The 27,129-nt window shown below is 42.1% G+C and overlaps 3 protein-coding genes across 3 annotated transcripts in view; all 3 read left to right on the top strand.

The window, feature by feature from the left end:
- LOC307053752 (vomeronasal type-2 receptor 1-like) overlaps positions 1-27,129 on the top strand; it is a gene marked incomplete at both ends in the record, with an annotated part of 253,032 nt that overhangs the window by 175,636 nt on the left and 50,267 nt on the right.
- Positions 8,761-9,543, top strand: LOC307053158 (proline-rich protein 23C-like; the record flags this gene model as incomplete). The annotated part of the gene is made up of 1 exon (XM_079704466.1): positions 8,761-9,543. One exon carries the CDS (start codon positions 8,761-8,763, stop codon positions 9,541-9,543), a length of 783 nt encoding a protein of 260 aa, XP_079560592.1.
- Positions 23,410-24,192, top strand: LOC307053366 (proline-rich protein 23C-like; the record flags this gene model as incomplete). Its single annotated transcript, XM_079704745.1, has 1 exon — positions 23,410-24,192. One exon carries the CDS (start codon positions 23,410-23,412, stop codon positions 24,190-24,192), a length of 783 nt encoding a protein of 260 aa, XP_079560871.1.

Raw genomic sequence — 27,129 nt, 5'->3', positions numbered from 1 at the left:
TTCCATTTGCATGGAGTATCTTTTTCCATCCCCTCACTTTCAGTCTATGTGTGTCTTTAGATCTGAAGTGAGTCTCTTGTAGGCAGCATATATATGGGTCTTGTTTTTGTATCCATTCAGCCACTCTTCTTTTTTTTCAAAACAAACAACTTTTTATTGAAGTATAGTTGATTTACAATGTTGTATTAGTTTCAGGTGTACAGCAAAGCGATCTATATATGTATATATTCTTTTTCAGATTCTTTTCCATTATAAGTTATTATATACAAAATATTGAATAGAGTTCCCTGTGCCATACAGTAGGTCCTCATTTATCTATCGCCCTATGTCTTTTGATTGGAGCATTTAGTCCATTTACTTTGAATAATTATTGATGTGTATGTTCTTATTGCCATTTTATTAATTGTTTTGACGTTGTTTTGTAGTGCTTTTTTCTTCCTTTCTTCTTCTTTCATTCTTTTGTCTTGTGATTTGATGACTATCTTTAATGTCATGTTCAAATTCTTGCCTCTTTTTTCTGTGTGCATCTATTATAGATTTTTCTGTTTGTGTCTATCATGAAGTTTATATACAGTGATATATTGTTATATGTGATTGTTTTAAGTTGCTGATCTCAAATCTCAAATGCATTTAACAACCCTACAATTGTACTCTCCTCCCCTTATGATTACTGTTTTTGACATCATATTTTACATCTAATTATTTTGTGTATCCCCAAACTGCTTACTGTAGATACAGATGATATTACTACTTTTGGCTTTTAACCTTCCTACTAGCTTTGTACATGGTTGATTTTCTATCTTTACTGTATATTTTTTTAATCTGTCTCCTAAGGCAAAGGAAACAAAAGCCAAAATAAACAAATGGGACCTAATTAAACCTAAAAGTTTTCACACAGCAAAGGAAACCATCAACAAAATGAAAAGACAACCTACTGACTGGGGGAAAATATTTGGGAATGAGATGACCAATAAGAGGTTAATATCCAAAATATATAAACAGCTCATACAACTCAATAGGAAAAAGCAAGCCACCTGATTGAAAAATGGGCAGAAGGAACAGGATAGAAAGCCCAGAGATAAACCCACGCACATATGGTCACCTTATCATTGATAAAGGAGGCAGGAATGTACAGTGGAGAAAGGACAGCCTCTTCAATAAGTGGTGCTGGGAAAACTGGACAGGTCCATGTAAAAGTATGACATTAGACCACTCCCTAACACCATACACAAAAATAAGCTCAAAATGGATTAAAGACCTAAATGTAACACCAGAAACTATCAAACTCTTAGAGGAAAACATAGGCAGAACACTCTATGACATAAATCACAACAAGATCCTTTTGGACCCACCTCCTAGAGAAATGGAAATAAAAACAAAGGTAAACAAATGGGACCTAATGAAACTTCAAAGCTTTTGCACAGCAAAGGAAACCATAAACAAGACCAAAGACAACCCTCGGAATGGGACAAAATATTTCCAAATGAAGCAACTGACAAAGGATTAATCTCCAAAATTTATAAGCAGCTCATGCAGCTCAGTAGCAAACAAACAAACAACCCAACCCAAAAATGGGCAGAAGACCTAAATAGACATTTCTCCAAAGAAGATATACAGACTCGCAACAAACACACGAAAGAATGCTCAACATCATTAATCATTAGAGAAATGCAAGTCAAAACTACAATGAGATATCATCTCACACCAGTCAGAATGGCCATCATCTAAAAGTCTAGAAACAATAAATGCTGGAGAGGGTGTGGAGAAAAGGGAACACTCTTGCACTGCTGGTGGGAATGTGAATTGGTACAGCCACTATGGAGAACAGTATGGAGGTTCCTTAAAAAACTACAAATAGAACTACCATATGACCCAGCAATCCCACTACTGGGCATATACCCTGAGAAAACCATAATTCAAAAAGAGTCATGTACCAAAATGTTCATTGCAGCTCTATTCACAATAGCCCGGAGCTGGAAACAACCTAAGTGTCCATCATTGGATGAATGGATAAAGAAGATGTGGCACATATATACAATGGAATATTACTCAGCCATAAAAAGAAACGAAATTGAGCTATTTGTAATGAGGTGGATGGACCTAGAGTCTGTCATACAGAGTGAAGTCAGTCAGAAAGAGAAAGAAAAATACCATATGCTAACACATAGATATGGAATTTAAGGGAAAAAATTGTCATGAAGAACCTAGGGGTAAGACAGGAATAAAGACACAGACCTACTAGAGAACGGACTTGAGGATATGGGGAGGGGCAAGGGTAAGCTCTGACAAAGCGAGAGAGAGGCATGGACATATATACACTACCAAATGTAAAACAGATAGCTACTGGGAAGCAGCCGCATAGCACAGGGAGATCAGCTCAGTGCTTTGTGACCACCTAGAAGGGTGGGATAGGGAGGGTGGGAGGGAGGGAGACACAAGAGGGAAGAGATATGGGAACATATGTATATGTATAACTGATTCACTTTGTTATAAGGCAGAAACTAACACACCATTGTAAAGCGATTATACTCCAATAAAGATGTAAAAAAAAAGTTTATACAACTCTCCTCAATACTCTGTAATAACGTATATGGGAACAGAATCTAAAAAACAGTGGATATATGTATAACTGATTCACTTTGCTGTACACCTGAAACTAACACAACATTGTAAATCAACTACACTCCAATAAAAATCAATTAACAAAAATGGGCAGAAGAGGTGAACAGACATTTTTCCAAAGAAGACATACCAGTCGGGCAACAGGCACATGAAAAGATGCTCAGCATCACTAACCGTCAGAGAAATACAAATCAAACCACCATGAGATACCACCTCACACCTGTAAGAACACCTAACATCAAAACGACCACAAATAACAAATGTTGGCTAGGTTGTGAAATAAAGGGGACCCCCGTACACTGTTGGTGGGAATGTGAATTGGTGCAGCCACTGTGGAAAACAGTGTGGAGGTTCCTCAAAAAACTAAATAGAATTACCATATGATACAGCAATTCCACTCCTGGGTATACATCCAAAGAAAACAAAAACACTACTTTGAAAAGATACATGCAGCTGAATGTTCATGGCAGCATTATTTATGACAGCCAAAATATGGAAACAACCTAAGTGTCCATCAACAGATGAACAGCTAAAGAAGCTGTGATGTGATACATATATGCATGTGTGTGTCTGTGTGTATGTATATACTCAGCCATAAAAAAAAAGAGTGAAATTTTGTCATTTACAACAACATGGATAGACTTGTAGGGTATTATGCATAGTGAAATAAGTCAGACAGAGAAAGACAAATACTGTTATGTTATCACTTAAACATGGAATCCAGAAAATAAAACAAACTAGTGAATATAACAAAAAAGAAACAGATTCACAGATATAGAGAACAAACTCGTGGTTACAAGTGGGGAGAGGCAAGATAGGGTAAGAGATGAAGAGGTATAAACTACTATGTTTAAAGTAATTAAGCTACAAGGATATATTGTACAACACAGGGAATACAGCCAATATTTATGTTTTGGCCGTACCCCGCAGCACACGGGGATCTTAGTTCCCTGAACAGGGACTGAACCCGGGCCCCCTGCAGTGGAAGCATGGAGCCTTAACCACTGGACCGCCAGGCAAGGGTCCATAGCCAATATTTTATAATAACTATAAATGGAGTATAATCTTTAGGAATTGTTCATCATTATCTTGTACACCTGAAACGTAACACTGTAACTCCATTATACCTCAATTTTTAAAAAACTAAAAAAGAACCCGACAACGACATATCACTTCATACCTGTTAGAATGGCTTTTATCAAAAGGCAAGAAATTAAAAGTGTTGGCGAGTACGTGGAGAAAAGTGAGCCCTCCTGCGGTGTCGGTGGGAATGTAAACTGGCACAGCCACTATGGAGAACGGTATGAAGATTCCTTAGAAATGCAGGAATAGAACTACCATATGATCCAGCTATCCCACTTCTGAGTATTTATCCAAAGTATATGAAGACACTAACTTGAAAACACTTATGCACCCCCATGTTCATTGCAGCATTATTTACAATAGTCAAGGTATAGCAACAACCGCAGTGCCCATCAACCAATAAATGAATAAAGAAGATGTGAAACACAATATATACAATACAGATACAGCCATAGAAAAAAAATAAAACCTGGCCATTTGCCACAGCATGGATGGACACTGAGAGTATTATGCTAAGTGAAAGAAGTCAGCTAGAGAAAGCCAAATACCATGTGATTTCACATAGATAGGGAATTTTTTAAAAAAACATACAAAGTAAATGAACAAACCACACCAAACAAAAACAAACATGTAGATACAGAGAACAGAGTAGTGGCTACCAGAGGGGAAAGGGTGAAATGGATAAAGAGGATCAACTCTGTGGTGACTATACAAACTAAATCTTTGTTGGTGAGCATGCTGTAGTGTGTACAGAAGTAGAAATATAATGTTGTCCATATGAAACTTATATAATGTTATAAACAAATGTTACCTCAATAGAAAATAATTTTTTAAAAAGATATACATATAGCAATGATTAAAATGACTATTCGTGGAATTTAAGTTCCAGTTATGGAGGGAAGTGAAGAACTGATAGTTTAAGTTTCACTGAAAAGATGAATTTTTCCAGAAGGGCATAAGCATTGATGGAGTTTGGATATGTAAAGGGCTAAGCTAGAAAGTTAGGAGGTAGCCACTACTCTGAGAATAAATCTTTTAAATTGTGATTACAGAGGGGGTCCCAATTTGGAGTAATTGTTACTGAGCCACGTTCATTTGCCTCACACACAGAAAGCCCAACTCTGAGATAGAGAGGTTTGCAGCAGAGAAAGGGTTTATTCACAAGGCAGTCAAGCAAGGAGAAAGGAGAACAAATCTCAAATCCATCTCCCCAAAGGCCAGGGGCTAGGGATATTTACTGGATAAAGAATTAGGGTGGCCTGAGGTGCAGGGAGTGTGGGGAAAGGTGACTGGAAATGAGAAAAAGATTGGGTCGGGACTTCCCTGGTGGCACAGTGGTTAAGAATCCGCCTACCAAAAAAAAAAAAAAAGAATCCGCCTACCAATGCAGGGGACATGGGTTCGAGCCCTGGTCTGGGAAGATCTCACATGCCTCGGAGCAACTAAGCCCTTGAGCCACAAGTACTGAGCCTGCACTCTAGAGCCTGCGTGCCACAACTACTGAGCCCGTGTGCCACAACTGCTGAAGCCCACGCTCCTAGTGTCCGTGTTCCACAACAAGAGAAGCCACCACAATGAGAGGCCTGCACACTGCAACGAAGAGAAGCCCCCGCTCACTGCAAATAGAGAAAGCCCGCATGCAGCAACGAAGACCCAACGCAGCCAAAAATAAATAAGTTAAATAAATAAATACATTTTTAAAAAAAGATGTATCGTTATTCTCGGCAGGTGCAACTAAGCTACGTGCTTCTTCAGAGGATGCATGTTCAGAAAACGGCGACATTAGCATATTCTTAGGGTGGAGGTTTTGGCCCTCTGACATCAAATGGCCACCGATCAGACACTCTCGCATGCCCGAGGGGAGAGGCGGTTGTCCCAACCAGTCTTAACCAGCTGAAGTTCAAACTGGACAACTGACTCCAAGTTCCAAAAAAACAACTCGGGCAAACATCTTAAGACTCTTACATCAGACGTACTTATCTGTAGGGGTCGTGAAGAGGCCTTGTAGCTTACTCTTTAGGCTACATCATGCTTGGGGGATATGCAAGTTTTTGTAAAAACAGTTAAAGTGAGCTTGACCAGCGAAGGCAGTTTACAGTTTACTATTTACTAATTAAGTTATAGTCTAATGGATGTAACTGATGACTACCATATAAGTTTCATAATGACAAGGTAAAGAGTATGAGTCAGTGAGGTAGGAGGGAGGACAAAATTACTGAAGAGGAAGAGAACTGAGAAGCCAAGGTGTGGGGGGAGGAGGGATCCATGACAATATTAAACTCACCACAAACTACAGCAGATGTGCAATGAGTGAGAATTACAGTGAATCAAGTGCGAAAGTCTTCAAAGACTGTGATAGAGACATTTGCTACACATACATTTGATAAGTGACTGGTAGTAGTATGACTGAACCCCAATGTCTTTAAACAATATTTTGTTTATTTACAGAATGTGGTAATACTATGAAGGCCATAGAGAGAGGGATGAGATAGAGAGTAAGTGAAGAAACCATTCCAAACAAAATGGTCAGAAATGCCCTTTTCAAGAAAGTGCCCTCAGAGTTGGTCTTTGAAGAACGAACCAGCACTGCAAAAAGTTGGAGGAAAAGTTGAAACCTAATTTTTTTAAGTAAAAAAAAACCCAAGAAGATGGGAATATTTCAAAGAATTAAATATAATATTGGCTAATAAGCATGTGAAAAAAATGATCCACCTTGACTGGCAATCAGAAATGCAAAATGAAAACACAATGATATAGCATTTTACTACACCAGGTTGGAAAACAGTTAAGAGTCTATCAATAAGAAATGTTTACAAGGATGTCATGAAATGGAAACATACTCTGCTCACAGGAGTTTAAACTGTGAAAAATATTTTGGGGAAAAAAAAGAGGAAGGCGTTACCTATTAACATTTTTTAAATCTTTTTTTATAATTTTAAAATTTATTTATTTGTTTATTTATTTATCTATTTATTTATTTTTGGCTGTGTCTGGTCTTCGGTACTGCATGCTGGCTTTTCTCTAGTTGAGGCCAGCAGGGGCTACTCTTGGTTGCAGTGCGCGGGCTTCTCATTGCAGTGGCTTCTCTTGTTGCAGAGCACAGGCTCTAGGCACAAGGGCTTCAGTAGTTGTGGCGCACGGGTTTTGCTGCTCTGCAGCATGTGGGGTCTTCCCAGATCAGGGATCAAACCCATGTCCCCTGCATTGGCAGGCAGATTCTTAACCACTGCGTCACCAGGGAAGTCCCTACCTATTAACTTGAAAAGACACACACAGGACCAATTATAGTAATTCACTCTTAGGTGTATGCAATAAATGTATGAGTTAAGAGTTCATGATTTAAAACCAGAGAAGTCTGCATTGGATGCCTATATGTAACACAAACTTGGTACATATTTAATTTTTGAAACCTCACTTGACCACTCTGAGCTTCAGGTGTTGTGAAAAGTAAAAAAGATCATTTTTTTTTTTCAGAGAGGGCAGGAAGACACTTTTGCAGGTCATAGATAACTTTTATGGTTTTGATTGTGGTGATAGTTTCACGAGTGTATTCTTATCTACAAACTCAAGTTGTTTACATTAAATGTGTACAGCTTTTAGTACATACCTTAACTACTGCGCCACCAGGGTCCTGGTGGCGCAGTAGTTAAGAATCCGCATGCCGGGTTCGAGCCCTGGTCCGGGAAGATCCCACATGCCGTGGAGCAAATAAGCCCATGTGCCGCAACTACTGAGCCTGCACTCTAGAGCCCAAGAGCCACGACTACTGAGCCTGCGTCCCACAACTACAGAAGCCCGTGTGCCTAGAGCCCGTGCTCCGCAACAAACAGAAGCCACCGCAACGAGAAGCCTGTGCACCGCAGCGAAGACTAGCCCCCGCTCGCTGCAACTAGAGAAAGCCCGCACGCAGCAACAAAGACCCAACGCAGCCAAAAGTACATAAAAATAAAAAATTTTTTCAGAACAAAGATCAGGGCTTCCCAGGTGGCACAGTGGTTGAGGGTCCGCCTGCCGACGCAGGGGACACGGGTTCGTGTCCCGGTCCGGGAAGATCCCGCATGCCGCGGAGGGGCTGGGCCCGTGAGCCATGGCCGCTGAGCCAGCGCGTCTGGAGCCTGTGCTCCGCAACGGGAGAGGCCACAACAGTGAGAGGCCCGCGTACCGCAAAATAAATAAATAAATAAATTTAATTTAATTTAATTTAGTAAATGAAGATCATTTTTTAAACCTCAGTAGAACGGTTGACATATAATAAATACTGAATACAACAATTTAATTATACTAAGATTGCTTTAATTTTATAACAGCTTTTATCTTCAGGAAGGAACTGCCACAAATATTTGACCATTAAGACAGAGCTTTACCTAAACATATATGAGTATTTTCCATTTACTCCTGAAATGAAAGCACAAGCATTAAAGGAATTTCATGGAACGTTTAGATAGGTCCGTTTTATGTTGCCAGGGGGGTGGTCTATTTGAGTGGTTTTTTTCTCTAGAATGCCTGAAATCAAAGGAAAATATTAACCTTAAAGGTGACTAATATTTAAAGTTCCATTTTCGGTGTATCTTTTTTTCTCTAAAAATGAAGTACACGAGTATTCTGGCCCCTGGAGGACTTTAACAGTAGCTTTCTACCAACCACAGCCCCGGCTATTGGGCAGCACAGATACCGCGAGGTCTACGGGGCGGAGCCTTGGAGGGGGCGGGGCTTCGCGTGACATTTTGCGACTAGGATTTCACTGGCTTCACCCGCAGCATCTTTCGCTGTCTGTTGCGTAGACGAATCGGCGTGACGAGCTGAAGATTCGAAGGCGCCAGGCCCAGCCCCGCGCCAGACGCCGTTCCCCTAGAAACCTGAACTGCAGGACCAACTGCAGGAGGCGGCCCCGGAGCTCCGAGGACTCGTCCCGTATCGCGCCGTCCTGCCGTCCCCGCATCGCGCCGCCCCGCCCCGGCTTGCCTCAGCCGTCGTCGAAACCCGTCACAGCGTGCAGGATCGAGCGCCTCCTCGCCCTCTGCCAGGCCCCGGGGGCGCCGTCCGTCGGTCGAGGTCATGGGCAAACGGCCCCGCAGGCCCAGTGCCTACCCTGCGGACTGGTGGGGACCGCAGACCGAAGGACCCGGCCCCGCCAAGCGCCGCCGAACGGAGGAGCCCGAGGACCCCGAGTCCGAGTCCGAGGCGGCGCCCAGCCTGGACAACCTGACGGGACCTCCGGCCGCGGACGCGCTCACTTCCGTAGTGGTCCTGCCCGCCGGCTGGGCCCTGCACCTGCCCCTAGATGGCGTCGACGTGCTGCTGGAGCCCAAGCCCACGTCCGTGCTGCAAGTGTCTCTCGGAGATCACATCTTCATGCTGGTCCCCGAGGCCCTCCTGGGCTGGGGCGTGGAAGGCCCGTGGGGACAGGGCCTGCAACGGGCCGCTTTCCTGAGCGCTCCAGGGGAGTACATGGCCCGGGAGCCGGGATTCTTCTGCGCAGCTGTCCCAGAGATCGCCCGCCAAGAAGAGGCCAACCAGGAGGAAGCAGACGCCGAGCTCCTGCCGCCTGGGATGGAGGCTGAAGCCGGCTCCGTCGCTGAGCTCCGCAGCCCCACCGCAAGGGTGTCGGGACCCAGCGCGCAGGGCTTTGTCCCAGAGCCCCGTCCTCGGGCGCCCAATCCTAGTCCAGAGAAACGCTCTCCTCACCACGACGACAACCTGCACTTGCGCCTTCGGGAGCTCTCCCTCGACTCACCACTCCAACCTCTACCTCCCTCTCCGAGTCCGGGTCCTCACGAGCGCCCCCAACGCTCTTACCGTCCTAAGCGCGAGGCCCAGAGATGTCTGTTCCCGGAATGAACTGCACCCCGGTGTACACACACACACACACACACACACACACACACACACACACACACACAAATTCTGGCTACCATCCTGGAGGCCCAATGGATTTCCCGGCGTCTTTTACACTGAATGTCCTACAACCTGGAAATTAAGCATCTCGTGGGCCAACAACTCCTTTTTCCCTCCAGACTGGCTATAGTAGCAGGAGAAGACGTCAGGAAAAGAAAGCAGACTCTAGACCTCATCTTTGAAATGGAAAATCTGCCCAGGGATACCGGACAATGTGTGTTCAGACGTCTGGACTTCTTTACAACATCATTCTCAGGCCTATCCATTCCCGCTCGTTTGCATTGGTTATTTTCTCTCAAATTCTTCTCTCTCCAGCACCATACCCTATTGCTACCCTATTTCTCCCCAAACCAATAAATAACTGGATTTCTCATGTTATATGTTTTCCCATGCATTTATGAAGATTTTTAGCCATGGCTTTTCTCTTTCTTGGTGTTTTGAGCTGCTCTCCTGGAAAGTTGCAAAATAGTATGATGGTTACTATACATAATTGTATGATGTTTGTTCATAGCTTCCTCTTAACCTGAGGAAGTTCTCTTCCAGTCAAGTTCACTTTTCATTATGAATAAATGCTGGATTTTTTTATTAGTTTCTGCTTTATAACAAAGTGAATCAGTCATACATATACATCTGTTCCCACATCCCTTCCCTCATGCATCTCCCTCCCTCCCACCCTCCCCATCCCACCCCTCCAGGCAGTCACAAAGCACCCAGCTGATCTCCCTGTGCTCTGCGGCTGCTTCCCACTATCTATCTACCTTACATTTGGTAGTGTATATATGTCCATGCCTCTCTTTCGCTTTGTCACAGCTTACCCTTCCCCCTCCCCATATCCTCAAGTCCATTCTCAAGTAGGTCTGTGTCTTTATTTCTGTCTTACCCCTATGTTCTTCATGACATTTTTTTTTCTTAAATTCCATATATATGTGTCAGCATACAGTATTTGTCTTTCTCTTTCTGACTTACTTCACTCTGTATGACAGACTCTAGGTCCATCCACCTCATTACAAATAGCTCAATTTCATTTCTTTTTATGGCTGAGTAATATTCCATTGTATATATGTGCCACATCTTCTTTACCCATTCATCCGATGATGGACACTTAGGTTGTTTCCATCTCGGGGCTATTGTAAATAGGACTGCTATGAACATTTTGGTACATGTCTCTTTTTGAATTATGGTTTTCTCAGGGTATATGCCCAGTAGTGGGATTGCTGGGTCATATGGTAGTTCTATTTGTAGTTTTTTAAGGAACCTCCATACCGTTCTCCATAGTGGCTGTACCAATTCACATTCCCACCAGCAGTGCAAGAGGGTTCCCTTTTTTCCACACCCTCTCCATAAATGCTGGATTTTATCAGATGTTTTCAGCATGTATTAGGATATGCATTTCCTTTTTAAATCTCTTCCTCCGGTTATTTTGTCTCAGAGACTGATGTAAAATGTTTGCATTCCTGCTATTCCACATTATTCATACCTTTTAAATTCTACCCCGAGTTTTTTCTTTTGTAAATCAAACCTCTAACTTTTAAAACATTAATTTAGGGGCCTCCCTGGTGGCACAGTGGTTAAGAATCTGCCTGCTAATGCAGGGGACATGGGTTCGAGCCCTGGTCTGGGAAGATCCCACATGCCGTGGAGCAACTAAGCCCATGAGCCACAGCTGAAGCCCACGCACCTACAGCCCATGCTTCGCCACCAGAGAAGCCACTGCAGTGAGAAGCCCGTGCACCTCAACGAAGAGTAGCCCCCACTCACCGCAACTAGAGAAAGCCCGTGCGCAGCAACGAAGACTCAATGCAGCCAAAAATAAATAAATAAAAAATTTAAAAAATAAAACATTAATTAATTACCATATTTCTTTCACATTTTTATAAAAGAAATAAAATCTACAGGTAAAGCCGAAAACAAGATGGTTTCAGTTTTTTTAAACAGCAATACTATTTATATTCACCAACATGCTTTACCATTTCCTCTCTACCTTTTTATTCTTATATTCCACTCTCAAAGTCTAGCCTCAATTTTCTTCTTGCTGAAGAATATACTTTAATAGTTCTTTCCACTATACCCTATGTGTAGTAAATTATCTTGGTTTTGTAAATCTCAACATGTTTTGTGTAGTACACTCTCATAGTCTTGTATATCTGAAAATTTTTATTATGTATTCATTCCTAATTCTAAAGTGTTATTTAAGTACTTTAAAGACATTACTCCATTGTTCTGCCATCTTTTATTGTTGTTGCAGGCAAGAGGTCTCTGCCAATCAAGTTGTTGTTCCTTTTATATTTGACTCAGCTGTTCATTAGCACATTTTTAAATTTTATTTTATTTTTTAATTGAAGTATAGTTGATTTACATTGTTGTGTTACTTTCTGGTGTACAGCAAAGTTATATATTTTTTCCATATTCTTTTACATGGTTATGGTTTATTACAGGATATTGAATATAGTTCCCTGTGCTATACAGTAGGACCTTGTTGTTTATCTGTTTTACACTGAATACATAATAGTTTTATATCTGCTAATCCCAAACTCCTAATTTATCTCTCCCCCACCCTCTTTCCCCTTTGGTAAACATAAGGTTGTTTTCTATGTCTGTGAGTCTATTTCTGTTTTGTAAATAACTTCATTTGTATCATATTTTAGATTCCACATACAAGTGATATCATATGATATTTATCTTTCTTTGACTTACTTCACTTAGTATGATAATCTCTAGGTCCATCCATGTTGCTACAAATGGCATCATCTCATTCTCATTTATGGCTGAGTAGTATTCCATTGTATAGGTATGCCACATCTTTTTATCCATTCATCTGTAGATAGACATTTAGGTTGCTTCCATGTCTTGGAAGCATTTATTTATTTATTTATTTATTTATTTAATTTTTGGCTGTGTTGGGATTTGTTGCTGCACGTGGGCTTTCTCTAGTTGCAGCGAGCGGGGGCTACTCTTCGTTGCAGTGCGCAGGCTTCTCATTACGGTGGCTTCTCTTGTTGCAGAGCACGGGCTCTAGGCACACGGGCCTCAGTAATTGTGGCATGTGGGCTCAGTAGCTGTGGCTCGTGGGCTCTAGGCTAGCGGGCTTCAGTAGTTGTGGCACACGGGCTTAGTTGCTTGGTGGCATGTGGGGTCTTCCCAGCCCAGGGCTCAAACCTGTGTCCCCTGCACTGGCAGGCAGATTCTTAACCACTGCGCCACCAAGGAAGTCGCCAGTTGGCTATTTTAAATAGTGCTACTGTGAACATTGGGGTGCATGTATCTTTTCAAATTAGAGTTTTCTCGGGATATTTGCCCAGGAGTGGGACTGCGGGACCATATAGCAACTCTTTTTAGTTTCTTAAGGAATCTCCATACTGTTCTCCATAATGGCTGCACCAATTTACATTCCCTTCAACACTGTAGGAGAGTTCCCTTTTCTCCACACCCTCTCCAGCACTTATTATATGTGGACTTTTTAATGATGCTCATGCTGACCAGTGTGACGTGATACCTCATTGTAGTTTTGATTTGCATTTGTCTAGTAATTAGTGATGTTGAGCATATTTTCATGTGCTTCTTGGCCTTCTGTATGTCTTCTTTGGAGAAATGTCTATTTAGGTCTTCTGCCCTTTTTTTTTTTTTTTTTTTGCGGTATGCGGGCCTCTCACTGTTGTGGCCTCTCCCGTTGCGCAGCACAGGCTCCGGATGCGCAGGCTCAGCAGCCATGGTTCACGGGCCCAGCCGCTCCGTGGCATGTGGGATCTTCCCGGACCGGGGCACGAACCCGTGTCCCCTGCATCGGCAGGCGGACTCTCAACCGCTGCCCCACCAGGGAAGCCCTACACTAAAGTCTTTAATGCATTGAGATGACTTTTGTGTGTGGTGTGAGATAGTGGTCTAGTTTCTTTTTTTTTTTTCTTAGCATGTGGCTGTCCAGTTTTCCCAACGCCATTTTTTAATCTAAATTTATTTATTTATTTATTTTTGGCTGCGTTGGGTCTTCGTTGCAGTGCCTGGGCTTCTCATAGCAGTGGCTTCTCTTGTTGCGGAGCACAGGCTCTAGGCACACGGGCTTTGGTAGTTGTGGCACAGGGGCTCAGTAGTTGTGGCTCGCGGGCTCTAGGGCACAGGCTCAGTAGTTGTGGCGCACGGGCTTAGTTGCTCCGTGGCATGTGGGATCTTGCCAGACCAGGAATCGAACCCGTGTCCCCCTGCATTGGCAGACGGATTTTTAACCACTGCACCACCAGGGAAGTTCCCCCGTCACCATTTATTGAAGAGACTGTCCTTTTCCATTGTACGCTCTTTGCTCCCTTGCCATGAATTCATTATCCGTATATGTATGGGTTTACTCCCAGGTTCTCAGTTATGTTCCATTGACCTATGTATCTGCTTTTCTGCAAATATAATGCTGTTTTGATTATTGTAGCTTTATAATATAGTTTTAAATCAGAGAGTGTGATACCTCCAACTCTGTTCTTTTTATCAGGATTGCTTTGGCTGTTCAGGGTCTCTTATGGTTTCATGTAAATCTAAGACTTTTGTATTCTATTTTTGCGAAAAATATCCTTGGGACTTTGATAGAGATTGCATTGAATCTGAAGATTGCTTTAGGTAATAGAGACATTTGAACGATGTTATTTCTTCCAATCCATGAGCACAGAACACTTTTCCACTTATTTGTCTCCTCAGGCAAGGGAAACACAGGCAAAAGTAAACAAATAGGATTACATCAAACTAAGAAGTTTCTGCACAGTAAAGGAAACCAGCAACAAAATGAAAAGGGAACCTACCTAATGGAAGAAGATGCTTGCACATCATATATCCAGTAAGGGGTTAACATCCAAAATATAGAAAGAACTCACAACAACAACAACAAAAATAAAACAACCCCAAAATGGGTATAGGACATTTTCCAAAGAAGACATAGATGGCCAATAGACACATGACAAGATGTTCAACATCACAAATTATTAGAGAAATGCAAATCAAAACCACAAAAATCTATTTCTCTTAAAGTCTATGTCTCATGTAAGTATTGCTCCCCAGCTTTCTTTTTATTTCCATTTGCATGGAGTATCTTTTTCCATCCCCTCACTTTCAGTCTATGTGTGTCTTTAGATCTGAAGTGAGTCTCTTGTAGGCAGCATATATATGGGTCTTGTTTTTGTATCCATTCAGCCACTCTTCTTTTTTTTTCAAAACAAACAACTTTTTATTGAAGTATAGTTGATTTACAATGTTGTATTAGTTTCAGGTGTACAGCAAAGCGATCTATATATGTATATATTCTTTTTCAGATTCTTTTCCATTATAAGTTATTATATACAAAATATTGAATAGAGTTCCCTGTGCCATACAGTAGGTCCTCATTTATCTATCGCCCTATGTCTTTTGATTGGAGCATTTAGTCCATTTACTTTGAATAATTATTGATGTGTATGTTCTTATTGCCATTTTATTAATTGTTTTGACGTTGTTTTGTAGTGCTTTTTTCTTCCTTTCTTCTTCTTTCATTCTTTTGTCTTGTGATTTGATGACTATCTTTAATGTCATGTTCAAATTCTTGCCTCTTTTTTCTGTGTGCATCTATTATAGATTTTTCTGTTTGTGTCTATCATGAAGTTTATATACAGTGATATGTTGTTATATGTGATTGTTTTAAGTTGCTGATCTCAAATCTCAAATGCATTTAACAACCCTACAATTGTACTCTCCTCCCCTTATGATTACTGTTTTTGACATCATATTTTACATCTAATTATTTTGTGTATCCCCAAACTGCTTACTGTAGATACAGATGATATTACTACTTTTGGCTTTTAACCTTCCTACTAGCTTTGTACATGGTTGATTTTCTATCTTTACTGTATATTTTTTTAATCTGTCTCCTAAGGCAAAGGAAACAAAAGCCAAAATAAACAAATGGGACCTAATGAAACCTAAAAGATTTCACACAGCAAAGGAAACCATCAACAAAATGAAAAGACAACCTACTGACTGGGGGAAAATATTTGGGAATGAGATGACCAATAAGAGGTTAATATCCAAAATATATAAACAGCTCATACAACTCAATAGGAAAAAGCAAGCCACCTGATTGAAAAATGGGCAGAAGGAACAGGATAGAAAGCCCAGAGATAAACCCACGCACATATGGTCACCTTATCATTGATAAAGGAGGCAGGAATGTACAGTGGAGAAAGGACAGCCTCTTCAATAAGTGGTGCTGGGAAAACTGGACAGGTCCATGTAAAAGTATGACATTAGATCACTCCCTAACACCATACACAAAAATAAGCTCAAAATGGATTAAAGACCTAAGTGTAACACCAGAAACTATCAAACTCTTAGAGGAAAACATAGGCAGAACACTCTATGACATAAATCACAACAAGATCCTTTTGGACCCACCTCCTAGAGAAATGGAAATAAAAACAAAGGTAAACAAATGGGACCTAATGAAACTTCAAAGCTTTTGCACAGCAAAGGAAACCATAAACAAGACCAAAGACAACCCTCGGAATGGGACAAAATATTTCCAAATGAAGCAACTGACAAAGGATTAATCTCCAAAATTTATAAGCAGCTCATGCAGCTCAGTAGCAAACAAACAAACAACCCAATCCAAAAATGGGCAGAAGACCTAAATAGACATTTCTCCAAAGAAGATATACAGACTCGCAACAAACACACGAAAGAATGCTCAACATCATTAATCATTAGAGAAATGCAAGTCAAAACTACAATGAGATATCATCTCACACCAGTCAGAATGGCCATCATCTAAAAGTCTAGAAACAATAAATGCTGGAGAGGGTGTGGAGAAAAGGGAACCCTCTTGCACTGCTGGTGGGAATGTGAATTGGTACAGCCACTATGGAGAACGGTATGGAGGTTCCTTAAAAAACTACAAATAGAACTACCATATGACCCAGCAATCCCACTACTGGGCATATACCCTGAGAAAACCATAATTCAAAAAGAGTCATGTACCAAAATGTTCATTGCAGCTCTATTCACAATAGCCCGGAGCTGGAAACAACCTAAGTGTCCATCATTGGATGAATGGATAAAGAAGATGTGGCACATATATACAATGGACTATTACTCAGCCATAAAAAGAAACGAAATTGAGCTATTTGTAATGAGGTGGATGGACCTAGAGTCTGTCATACAGAGTGAAGTCAGTCAGAAAGAGAAAGACAAATACCATAGGCTAACACATAGATATGGAATTTAAGGGAAAAAATTGTCATGAAGAACCTAGGGGTAAGACAGGAATAAAGACACAGACCTACTAGAGAACGGACTTGAGGATATGGGGAGGGGCAAGGGTAAGCTCTGACAAAGCGAGAGAGAGGCATGGACATATATACACTACCAAATGTAAGACAGATAGCTACTGGGAAGCAGCCGCATAGCACAGGGAGATCAGCTCAGTGCTTTGTGACCACCTAGAAGGGTGGGATAGGGAGGGTGGGAGGGAGGGAGACACAAGAGGGAAGAGATATGGGAACATATGTATATGTATAACTGATTCACTTTGTTATAAGGCAGAAACTAACACACCATTGTAAAGCGATTATACTCCAATAAAGATGTAAAAAAAAAAACAGTTTATACAACTCTCCTCAATACTCTGTAATAACGTATATGGGAACAGAATCTAAAAAACAGTGGATATATGTATAACTGATTCACTTTGCTGTACACCTGAAACTAACACAACATTGTAAATCAACTACACTCCAATAAAAATCAATTAACAAAAATGGGCAGAAGAGGTGAACAGACATTTTTCCAAAGAAGACATACCAGTCGGGCAACAGGCACATGAAAAGATGCTCAACATCACTAACCGTCAGAGAAATACAAATCAAACCACCATGAGATACCACCTCACACCTGTAAGAACACCTAACATCAAAACGACCACAAATAACAAATGTTGGCTAGGTTGTGAAATAAAGGGGACCCCCGTACACTGTTGGTGGGAATGTGAATTGGTGCAGCCACTGTGGAAAACAGTGTGGAGGTTCCTCAAAAAACTAAATAGAATTACCATATGATACAGCAATTCCACTCCTGGGTATACATCCAAAGAAAACAAAAACACTACTTTGAAAAGATACATGCAGCTGAATGTTCATGGCAGCATTATTTATGACAGCCAAAATATGGAAACAACCTAAGTGTCCATCAACAGATGAACAGCTAAGGAAGCTGTGATGTGATACATATATGCATGTGTGTGTCTGTGTGTATGTATATACTCAGCCATAAAAAAAAAAAGAGTGAAATTTTGTCATTTACAACAACATGGATAGACTTGTAGGGTATTATGCATAGTGAAATAAGTCAGACAGAGAAAGACAAATACTGTTATGTTATCACTTAAACATGGAATCCAGAAAATAAAACAAACTAGTGAATATAACAAAAAAGAAACAGATTCACAGATATAGAGAACAAACTCGTGGTTACAAGTGGGGAGAGGCAAGATGGGGTAAGAGATGAAGAGGTATAAACTACTATGTTTAAAGTAATTAAGCTATAAGGATATATTGTACAACACAGGGAATACAGCCAATATTTATGTTTTGGCCGTACCCCGCAGCACACGGGGATCTTAGTTCCCTGAACAGGGACTGAACCCGGGCCCCCTGCAGTGGAAGCATGGAGCCTTAACCACTGGACCGCCAGGCAAGGGTCCATAGCCAATATTTTATAATAACTATAAATGGAGTATAATCTTTAGGAATTGTTCATCATTATCTTGTACACCTGAAACGTAACACTGTAACTCCATTATACCTCAATTTTTAAAAAACTAAAAAAGAACCCGACAACGACATATCACTTCATACCTGTTAGAATGGCTTTTATCAAAAGGCAAGAAATTAAAAGTGTTGGCGAGTACGTGGAGAAAAGTGAGCCCTCCTGCGGTGTCGGTGGGAATGTAAACTGGCACAGCCACTATGGAGAACGGTATGAAGATTCCTTAGAAATGCAGGAATAGAACTACCATATGATCCAGCTATCCCACTTCTGAGTATTTATCCAAAGTATATGAAGACACTAACTTGAAAACACTTATGCACCCCCATGTTCATTGCAGCATTATTTACAATAGTCAAGGTATAGCAACAACCGCAGTGCCCATCAACCAATAAATGAATAAAGAAGATGTGAAACACAATATATACAATACAGATACAGCCATAGAAAAAAAATAAAACCTGGCCATTTGCCACAGCATGGATGGACACTGAGAGTATTATGCTAAGTGAAAGAAGTCAGCTAGAGAAAGCCAAATACCATATGATTTCACATAGATAGGGAATTTAAAAAAAAACATACAAAGTAAATGAACAAACCACACCAAACAAAAACAAACATGTAGATACAGAGAACAGAGTAGTGGCTACCAGAGGGGAAAGGGTGAAATGGATAAAGAGGATCAACTCTGTGGTGACTATACAAACTAAATCTTTGTTGGTGAGCATGCTGTAGTGTGTACAGAAGTAGAAATATAATGGTGTCCATATGAAACTTATATAATGTTATAAACAAATGTTACCTCAATAGAAAATATTTTTTAAAAAAGATATACATATAGCAATGATTAAAATGACTATTCGTGGAATTTAAGTTCCAGTTATGGAGGGAAGTGAAGAACTGATAGTTTAAGTTTCACTGAAAAGATGAATTTTTCCAGAAGGGCATAAGCATTGATGGAGTTTGGATATGTAAAGGGCTAAGCTAGAAAGTTAGGAGGTAGCCACTACTCTGAGAATAAATCTTTTAAATTGTGATTACAGAGGGGGTCCCAATTTGGAGTAATTGTTACTGAGCCACGTTCATTTGCCTCACACACAGAAAGCCCAACTCTGAGATAGAGAGGTTTGCAGCAGAGAAAGGGTTTATTCACAAGGCAGTCAAGCAAGGAGAAAGGAGAACAAATCTCAAATCCATCTCCCCAAAGGCCAGGGGCTAGGGATATTTACTGGATAAAGAATTAGGGTGGCCTGAGGTGCAGGGAGTGTGGCGAAAGGTGACTGGAAATGAGAAAAAGATTGGGTCGGGACTTCCCTGGTGGCACAGTGGTTAAGAATCCGCCTACCAAAAAAAAAAAAAAAAGAATCCGCCTACCAATGCAGGGGACATGGGTTCGAGCCCTGGTCTGGGAAGATCTCACATGCCTCGGAGCAACTAAGCCCTTGAGCCACAAGTACTGAGCCTGCACTCTAGAGCCTGCGTGCCACAACTACTGAGCCTGTGTGCCACAACTGCTGAAGCCCACGCTCCTAGTGTCCGTGTTCCACAACAAGAGAAGCCACCACAATGAGAGGCCTGCACACTGCAACGAAGAGAAGCCCCCGCTCACTGCAAATAGAGAAAGCCCGCATGCAGCAACGAAGACCCAACGCAGCCAAAAATAAATAAATTAAATAAATAAATACATTTTTTAAAAAAGATGTATCGTTATTCTCGGCAGGTGCAACTAAGCTACGTGCTTCTTCAGAGGATGCATGTTCAGAAAACGGCGACATTAGCATATTCTTAGGGTGGAGGTTTTGGCCCTCTGACATCAAATGGCCACCGATCAGACACTCTCGCATGCCCGAGGGGAGAGGCGGTTGTCCCAACCAGTCTTAACCAGCTGAAGTTCAAACTGGACAACTGACTCCAAGTTCCAAAAAAACAACTCGGGCAAACACCTTAAGACTCTTACATCAGAGGTACTTATCTGTAGGGGTCGTGAAGAGGCCTTGTAGCTTACTTTTTAGGCTACATCATGCTTGGGGGATATGCAAGTTTTTGTAAAAACAGTTAAAGTGAGCTTGACCAGCGAAGGCAGTTTACAGTTTACTATTTACTAATTAAGTTATAGTCTAATGGATGTAACTGATGACTACCATATAAGTTTCATAATGACAAGGTAAAGAGTATGAGTCAGTGAGGTAGGAGGGAGGACAAAATTACTGAAGAGGAAGAGAACTGAGAAGCCAAGATGTGGGGGGAGGAGGGATCCATGACAATATTAAACTCACCACAAACTACAGCAGATGTGCAATGAGTGAGAATTACAGTGAATCAAGTGCGAAAGTCTTCAAAGACTGTGATAGAGACATTTGCTACACATACATTTGATAAGTGACTGGTAGTAGTATGACTGAACCCCAATGTCTTTAAACAATATTTTGTTTATTTACAGAATGTGGTAATACTATGAAGGCCATAGAGAGAGGGATGAGATAGAGAGTAAGTGAAGAAACCATTCCAAACAAAATGGTCAGAAATGCCCTTTTCAAGAAAGTGCCCTCAGAGTTGGTCTTTGAAGAACGAACCAGCACTGCAAAAAGTTGGAGGAAAAGTTGAAACCTAATTTTTTTAAGTAAAAAAAAAACCAAGAAGATGGGAATATTTCAAAGAATTAAATATAATATTGGCTAATAAGCATGTGAAAAAAATGATCCACCTTGACTGGCAATCAGAAATGCAAAATGAAAACACAATGATATAGCATTTTACTACACCAGGTTGGAAAACAGTTAAGAGTCTATCAATAAGAAATGTTTACAAGGATGTCATGAAATGGAAACATACTCCGCTCACAGGAGTTTAAACTGTGAAAAATATTTTGGGGAAAAAAAAGAGGAAGGCGTTACCTATTAACATTTTTTAAATCTTTTTTTATAATTTTAAAATTTATTTATTTGTTTATTTATTTATCTATTTATTTATTTTTGGCTGTGTCTGGTCTTCGGTGCTGCATGCTGGCTTTTCTCTAGTTGAGGCCAGCAGGGGCTACTCTTGGTTGCAGTGCGCGGGCTTCTCATTGCAGTGGCTTCTCTTGTTGCAGAGCACAGGCTCTAGGCACAAGGGCTTCAGTAGTTGTGGCGCACGGGTTTTGCTGCTCTGCAGCATGTGGGGTCTTCCCAGATCAGGGATCAAACCCATGTCCCCTGCATTGGCAGGCAGATTCTTAACCACTGCGTCACCAGGGAAGTCCCTACCTATTAACTTGAAAAGACACACACAGGACCAATTATAGTAATTCACTCTTAGGTGTATGCAATAAATGTATGAGTTAAGAGTTCATGATTTAAAACCAGAGAAGTCTGCATTGGATGCCTATATCTAACACAAACTTGGTACATATTTAATTTTTGAAACCTCACTTGACCACTCTGAGCTTCAGGTGTTGTGAAAAGTAAAAAAGATCATTTTTTTTTTCAGAGAGGGCAGGAAGACACTTTTGCAGGTCATAGATAACTTTTATGGTTTTGATTGTGGTGATAGTTTCACGAGTGTATTCTTATCTACAAACTCAAGTTGTTTACATTAAATGTGTACAGCTTTTAGTACATACCTTAACTACTGCGCCACCAGGGTCCTGGTGGCGCAGTAGTTAAGAATCCGCATGCCGGGTTCGAGCCCTGGTCCGGGAAGATCCCACATGCCGTGGAGCAAATAAGCCCATGTGCCGCAACTACTGAGCCTGCACTCTAGAGCCCAAGAGCCACGACTACTGAGCCTGCGTCCCACAACTACAGAAGCCCGTGTGCCTAGAGCCCGTGCTCCGCAACAAACAGAAGCCACCGCAACGAGAAGCCTGTGCACCGCAGCGAAGACTAGGCCCCGCTCGCTGCAACTAGAGAAAGCCCGCACGCAGCAACAAAGACCCAACGCAGCCAAAAGTACATAAAAATAAAAAATTTTTTCAGAACAAAGATCAGGGCTTCCCAGGTGGCACAGTGGTTGAGGGTCCGCCTGCCGACGCAGGGGACACGGGTTCGTGTCCCGGTCCGGGAAGATCCCGCATGCCGCGGAGGGGCTGGGCCCGTGAGCCATGGCCGCTGAGCCAGCGCGTCTGGAGCCTGTGCTCCGCAACGGGAGAGGCCACAACAGTGAGAGGCCCGCGTACCGCAAAATAAATAAATTAATTAATTAAATTTAATTTAATTTAGTAAATGAAGATCATTTTTTAAACCTCAGTAGAACGGTTGACATATAATAAATACTGAATACAACAATTTAATTATACTAAGATTGCTTTAATTTTATAACAGCTTTTATCTTCAGGAAGGAACTGCCACAAATATTTGACCATTAAGACAGAGCTTTACCTAAACATATATGAGTATTTTCCATTTACTCCTGAAATGAAAGCACAAGCATTAAAGGAATTTCATGGAACGTTTAGATAGGTCCGTTTTATGTTGCCAGGGGGGTGGTCTATTTGAGTGGTTTTTTTCTCTAGAATGCCTGAAATCAAAGGAAAATATTAACCTTAAAGGTGACTAATATTTAAAGTTCCATTTTCGGTGTATCTTTTTTTCTCTAAAAATGAAGTACACGAGTATTCTGGCCCCTGGAGGACTTTAACAGTAGCTTTCTACCAACCACAGCCCCGGCTATTGGGCAGCACAGATACCGCGAGGTCTACGGGGCGGAGCCTTGGAGGGGGCGGGGCTTCGCGTGACATTTTGCGACTAGGATTTCACTGGCTTCACCCGCAGCATCTTTCGCTGTCTGTTGCGTAGACGAATCGGCGTGACGAGCTGAAGATTCGAAGGCGCCAGGCCCAGCCCCGCGCCAGACGCCGTTCCCCTAGAAACCTGAACTGCAGGACCAACTGCAGGAGGCGGCCCCGGAGCTCCGAGGACTCGTCCCGTATCGCGCCGTCCTGCCGTCCCCGCATCGCGCCGCCCCGCCCCGGCTTGCCTCAGCCGTCGTCGAAACCCGTCACAGCGTGCAGGATCGAGCGCCTCCTCGCCCTCTGCCAGGCCCCGGGGGCGCCGTCCGTCGGTCGAGGTCATGGGCAAACGGCCCCGCAGGCCCAGTGCCTACCCTGCGGACTGGTGGGGACCGCAGACCGAAGGACCCGGCCCCGCCAAGCGCCGCCGAACGGAGGAGCCCGAGGACCCCGAGTCCGAGTCCGAGGCGGCGCCCAGCCTGGACAACCTGACGGGACCTCCGGCCGCGGACGCGCTCACTTCCGTAGTGGTCCTGCCCGCCGGCTGGGCCCTGCACCTGCCCCTAGATGGCGTCGACGTGCTGCTGGAGCCCAAGCCCACGTCCGTGCTGCAAGTGTCTCTCGGAGATCACATCTTCATGCTGGTCCCCGAGGCCCTCCTGGGCTGGGGCGTGGAAGGCCCGTGGGGACAGGGCCTGCAACGGGCCGCTTTCCTGAGCGCTCCAGGGGAGTACATGGCCCGGGAGCCGGGATTCTTCTGCGCAGCTGTCCCAGAGATCGCCCGCCAAGAAGAGGCCAACCAGGAGGAAGCAGACGCCGAGCTCCTGCCGCCTGGGATGGAGGCTGAAGCCGGCTCCGTCGCTGAGCTCCGCAGCCCCACCGCAAGGGTGTCGGGACCCAGCGCGCAGGGCTTTGTCCCAGAGCCCCGTCCTCGGGCGCCCAATCCTAGTCCAGAGAAACGCTCTCCTCACCACGACGACAACCTGCACTTGCGCCTTCGGGAGCTCTCCCTCGACTCACCACTCCAACCTCTACCTCCCTCTCCGAGTCCGGGTCCTCACGAGCGCCCCCAACGCCCTTACCGTCCTAAGCGCGAGGCCCAGAGATGTCTGTTCCCGGAATGAACTGCACCCCGGTGTACACACACACACACACACACACACACACACACAAATTCTGGCTACCATCCTGGAGGCCCAATGGATTTCCCGGCGTCTTTTACACTGAATGTCCTACAACCTGGAAATTAAGCATCTCGTGGGCCAACAACTCCTTTTTCCCTCCAGACTGGCTATAGTAGCAGGAGAAGACGTCAGGAAAAGAAAGCAGACTCTAGACCTCATCTTTGAAATGGAAAATCTGCCCAGGGATACCGGACAATGTGTGTTCAGACGTCTGGACTTCTTTACAACATCATTCTCAGGCCTATCCATTCCCGCTCGTTTGCATTGGTTATTTTCTCTCAAATTCTTCTCTCTCCAGCACCATACCCTATTGCTACCCTATTTCTCCCCAAACCAATAAATAACTGGATTTCTCATGTTATATGTTTTCCCATGCATTTATGAAGATTTTTAGCCATGGCTTTTCTCTTTCTTGGTGTTTTGAGCTGCTCTCCTGGAAAGTTGCAAAATAGTATGATGGTTACTATACATAATTGTATGATGTTTGTTCATAGCTTCCTCTTAACCTGAGGAAGTTCTCTTCCAGTCAAGTTCACTTTTCATTATGAATAAATGCTGGATTTTTTTTATTAGTTTCTGCTTTATAACAAAGTGAATCAGTCATACATATACATCTGTTCCCACATCCCTTCCCTCATGCATCTCCCTCCCTCCCACCCTCCCCATCCCACCCCTCCAGGCAGTCACAAAGCACCCAGCTGATCTCCCTGTGCTCTGCGGCTGCTTCCCACTATCTATCTACCTTACATTTGGTAGTGTATATATGTCCATGCCTCTCTTTCGCTTTGTCACAGCTTACCCTTCCCCCTCCCCATATCCTCAAGTCCATTCTCAAGTAGGTCTGTGTCTTTATTTCTGTCTTACCCCTATGTTCTTCATGACATTTTTTTTTCTTAAATTCCATATATATGTGTCAGCATACAGTATTTGTCTTTCTCTTTCTGACTTACTTCACTCTGTATGACAGACTCTAGGTCCATCCACCTCATTACAAATAGCTCAATTTCATTTCTTTTTATGGCTGAGTAATATTCCATTGTATATATGTGCCACATCTTCTTTACCCATTCATCCGATGATGGACACTTAGGTTGTTTCCATCTCCGGGCTATTGTAAATAGGACTGCTATGAACATTTTGGTACGTGACTCTTTTTGAATTATGGTTTTCTCAGGGTATATGCCCAGTAGTGGGATTGCTGGGTCATATGGTAGTTCTATTTGTAGTTTTTTAAGGAACCTCCATACCGTTCTCCATAGTGGCTGTACCAATTCACATTCCCACCAGCAGTGCAAGAGGGTTCCCTTTTTTCCACACCCTCTCCATAAATGCTGGATTTTATCAGATGTTTTCAGCATGTATTAGGATATGCATTTCCTTTTTAAATCTCTTCCTCCGGTTATTTTGTCTCAGAGACTGATGTAAAATGTTTGCACTCCTGCTATTCCACATTATTCATACCTTTTAAATTCTACCCCGAGTTTTTCTTTTATAAATCAAACCTCTAACTTTTAAAACATTAATTTAGGGGCCTCCCTGGTGGCACAGTGGTTAAGAATCTGCCTGCTAATGCAGGGGACATGGGTTCGAGCCCTGGTCTGGGAAGATCCCACATGCCGTGGAGCAACTAAGCCCATGAGCCACAGCTGAAGCCCACGCACCTACAGCCCATGCTTCGCCACCAGAGAAGCCACTGCAGTGAGAAGCCCGTGCACCTCAACGAAGAGTAGCCCCCGCTCACCGCAACTAGAGAAAGCCCGTGCGCAGCAACGAAGACTCAATGCAGCCAAAAATAAATAAATAAAAAATTTAAAAAATAAAACATTAATTAATTACCATATTTCTTTCACATTTTTATAAAAGAAATAAAATCTACAGGTAAAGCCGAAAACAAGATGGTTTCAGTTTTTTTAAACAGCAATACTATTTATATTCACCAACATGCTTTACCATTTCCTCTCTACCTTTTTATTCTTATATTCCACTCTCAAAGTCTAGCCTCAATTTTCTTCTTGCTGAAGAATATACTTTAATAGTTCTTTCCACTATACCCTATGTGTAGTAAATTATCTTGGTTTTGTAAATCTCAACATGTTTTGTGTAGTACACTCTCATAGTCTTGTATATCTGAAAATTTTTATTATGTATTCATTCCTAATTCTAAAGTGTTATTTAAGTACTTTAAAGACATTACTCCATTGTTCTGCCATCTTTTATTGTTGTTGCAGGCAAGAGGTCTCTGCCAATCAAGTTGTTGTTCCTTTTATATTTGACTCAGCTGTTCATTAGCACATTTTTAAATTTTATTTTATTTTTTAATTGAAGTATAGTTGATTTACATTGTTGTGTTACTTTCTGGTGTACAGCAAAGTTATATATTTTTTCCATATTCTTTTACATGGTTATGGTTTATTACAGGATATTGAATATAGTTCCCTGTGCTATACAGTAGGACCTTGTTGTTTATCTGTTTTACACTGAATACATAATAGTTTTATATCTGCTAATCCCAAACTCCTAATTTATCTCTCCCCCACCCTCTTTCCCCTTTGGTAAACATAAGGTTGTTTTCTATGTCTGTGAGTCTATTTCTGTTTTGTAAATAACTTCATTTGTATCATATTTTAGATTCCACATACAAGTGATATCATATGATATTTATCTTTCTTTGACTTACTTCACTTAGTATGATAATCTCTAGGTCCATCCATGTTGCTACAAATGGCATCATCTCATTCTCATTTATGGCTGAGTAGTATTCCATTGTATAGGTATGCCACATCTTTTTATCCATTCATCTGTAGATAGACATTTAGGTTGCTTCCATGTCTTGGAAGCATTTATTTATTTATTTATTTATTTATTTAATTTTTGGCT

Source organism: Hyperoodon ampullatus (assembly GCF_949752795.1).
Source record: "Hyperoodon ampullatus genome assembly, chromosome: 5".
NCBI classification, from domain to species: Eukaryota; Metazoa; Chordata; class Mammalia; order Artiodactyla; family Ziphiidae; genus Hyperoodon; species Hyperoodon ampullatus.
The sequence above is the reverse complement of the archived record's forward strand: the minus strand, read 5'-3'. Positions and strand labels throughout refer to the sequence as shown.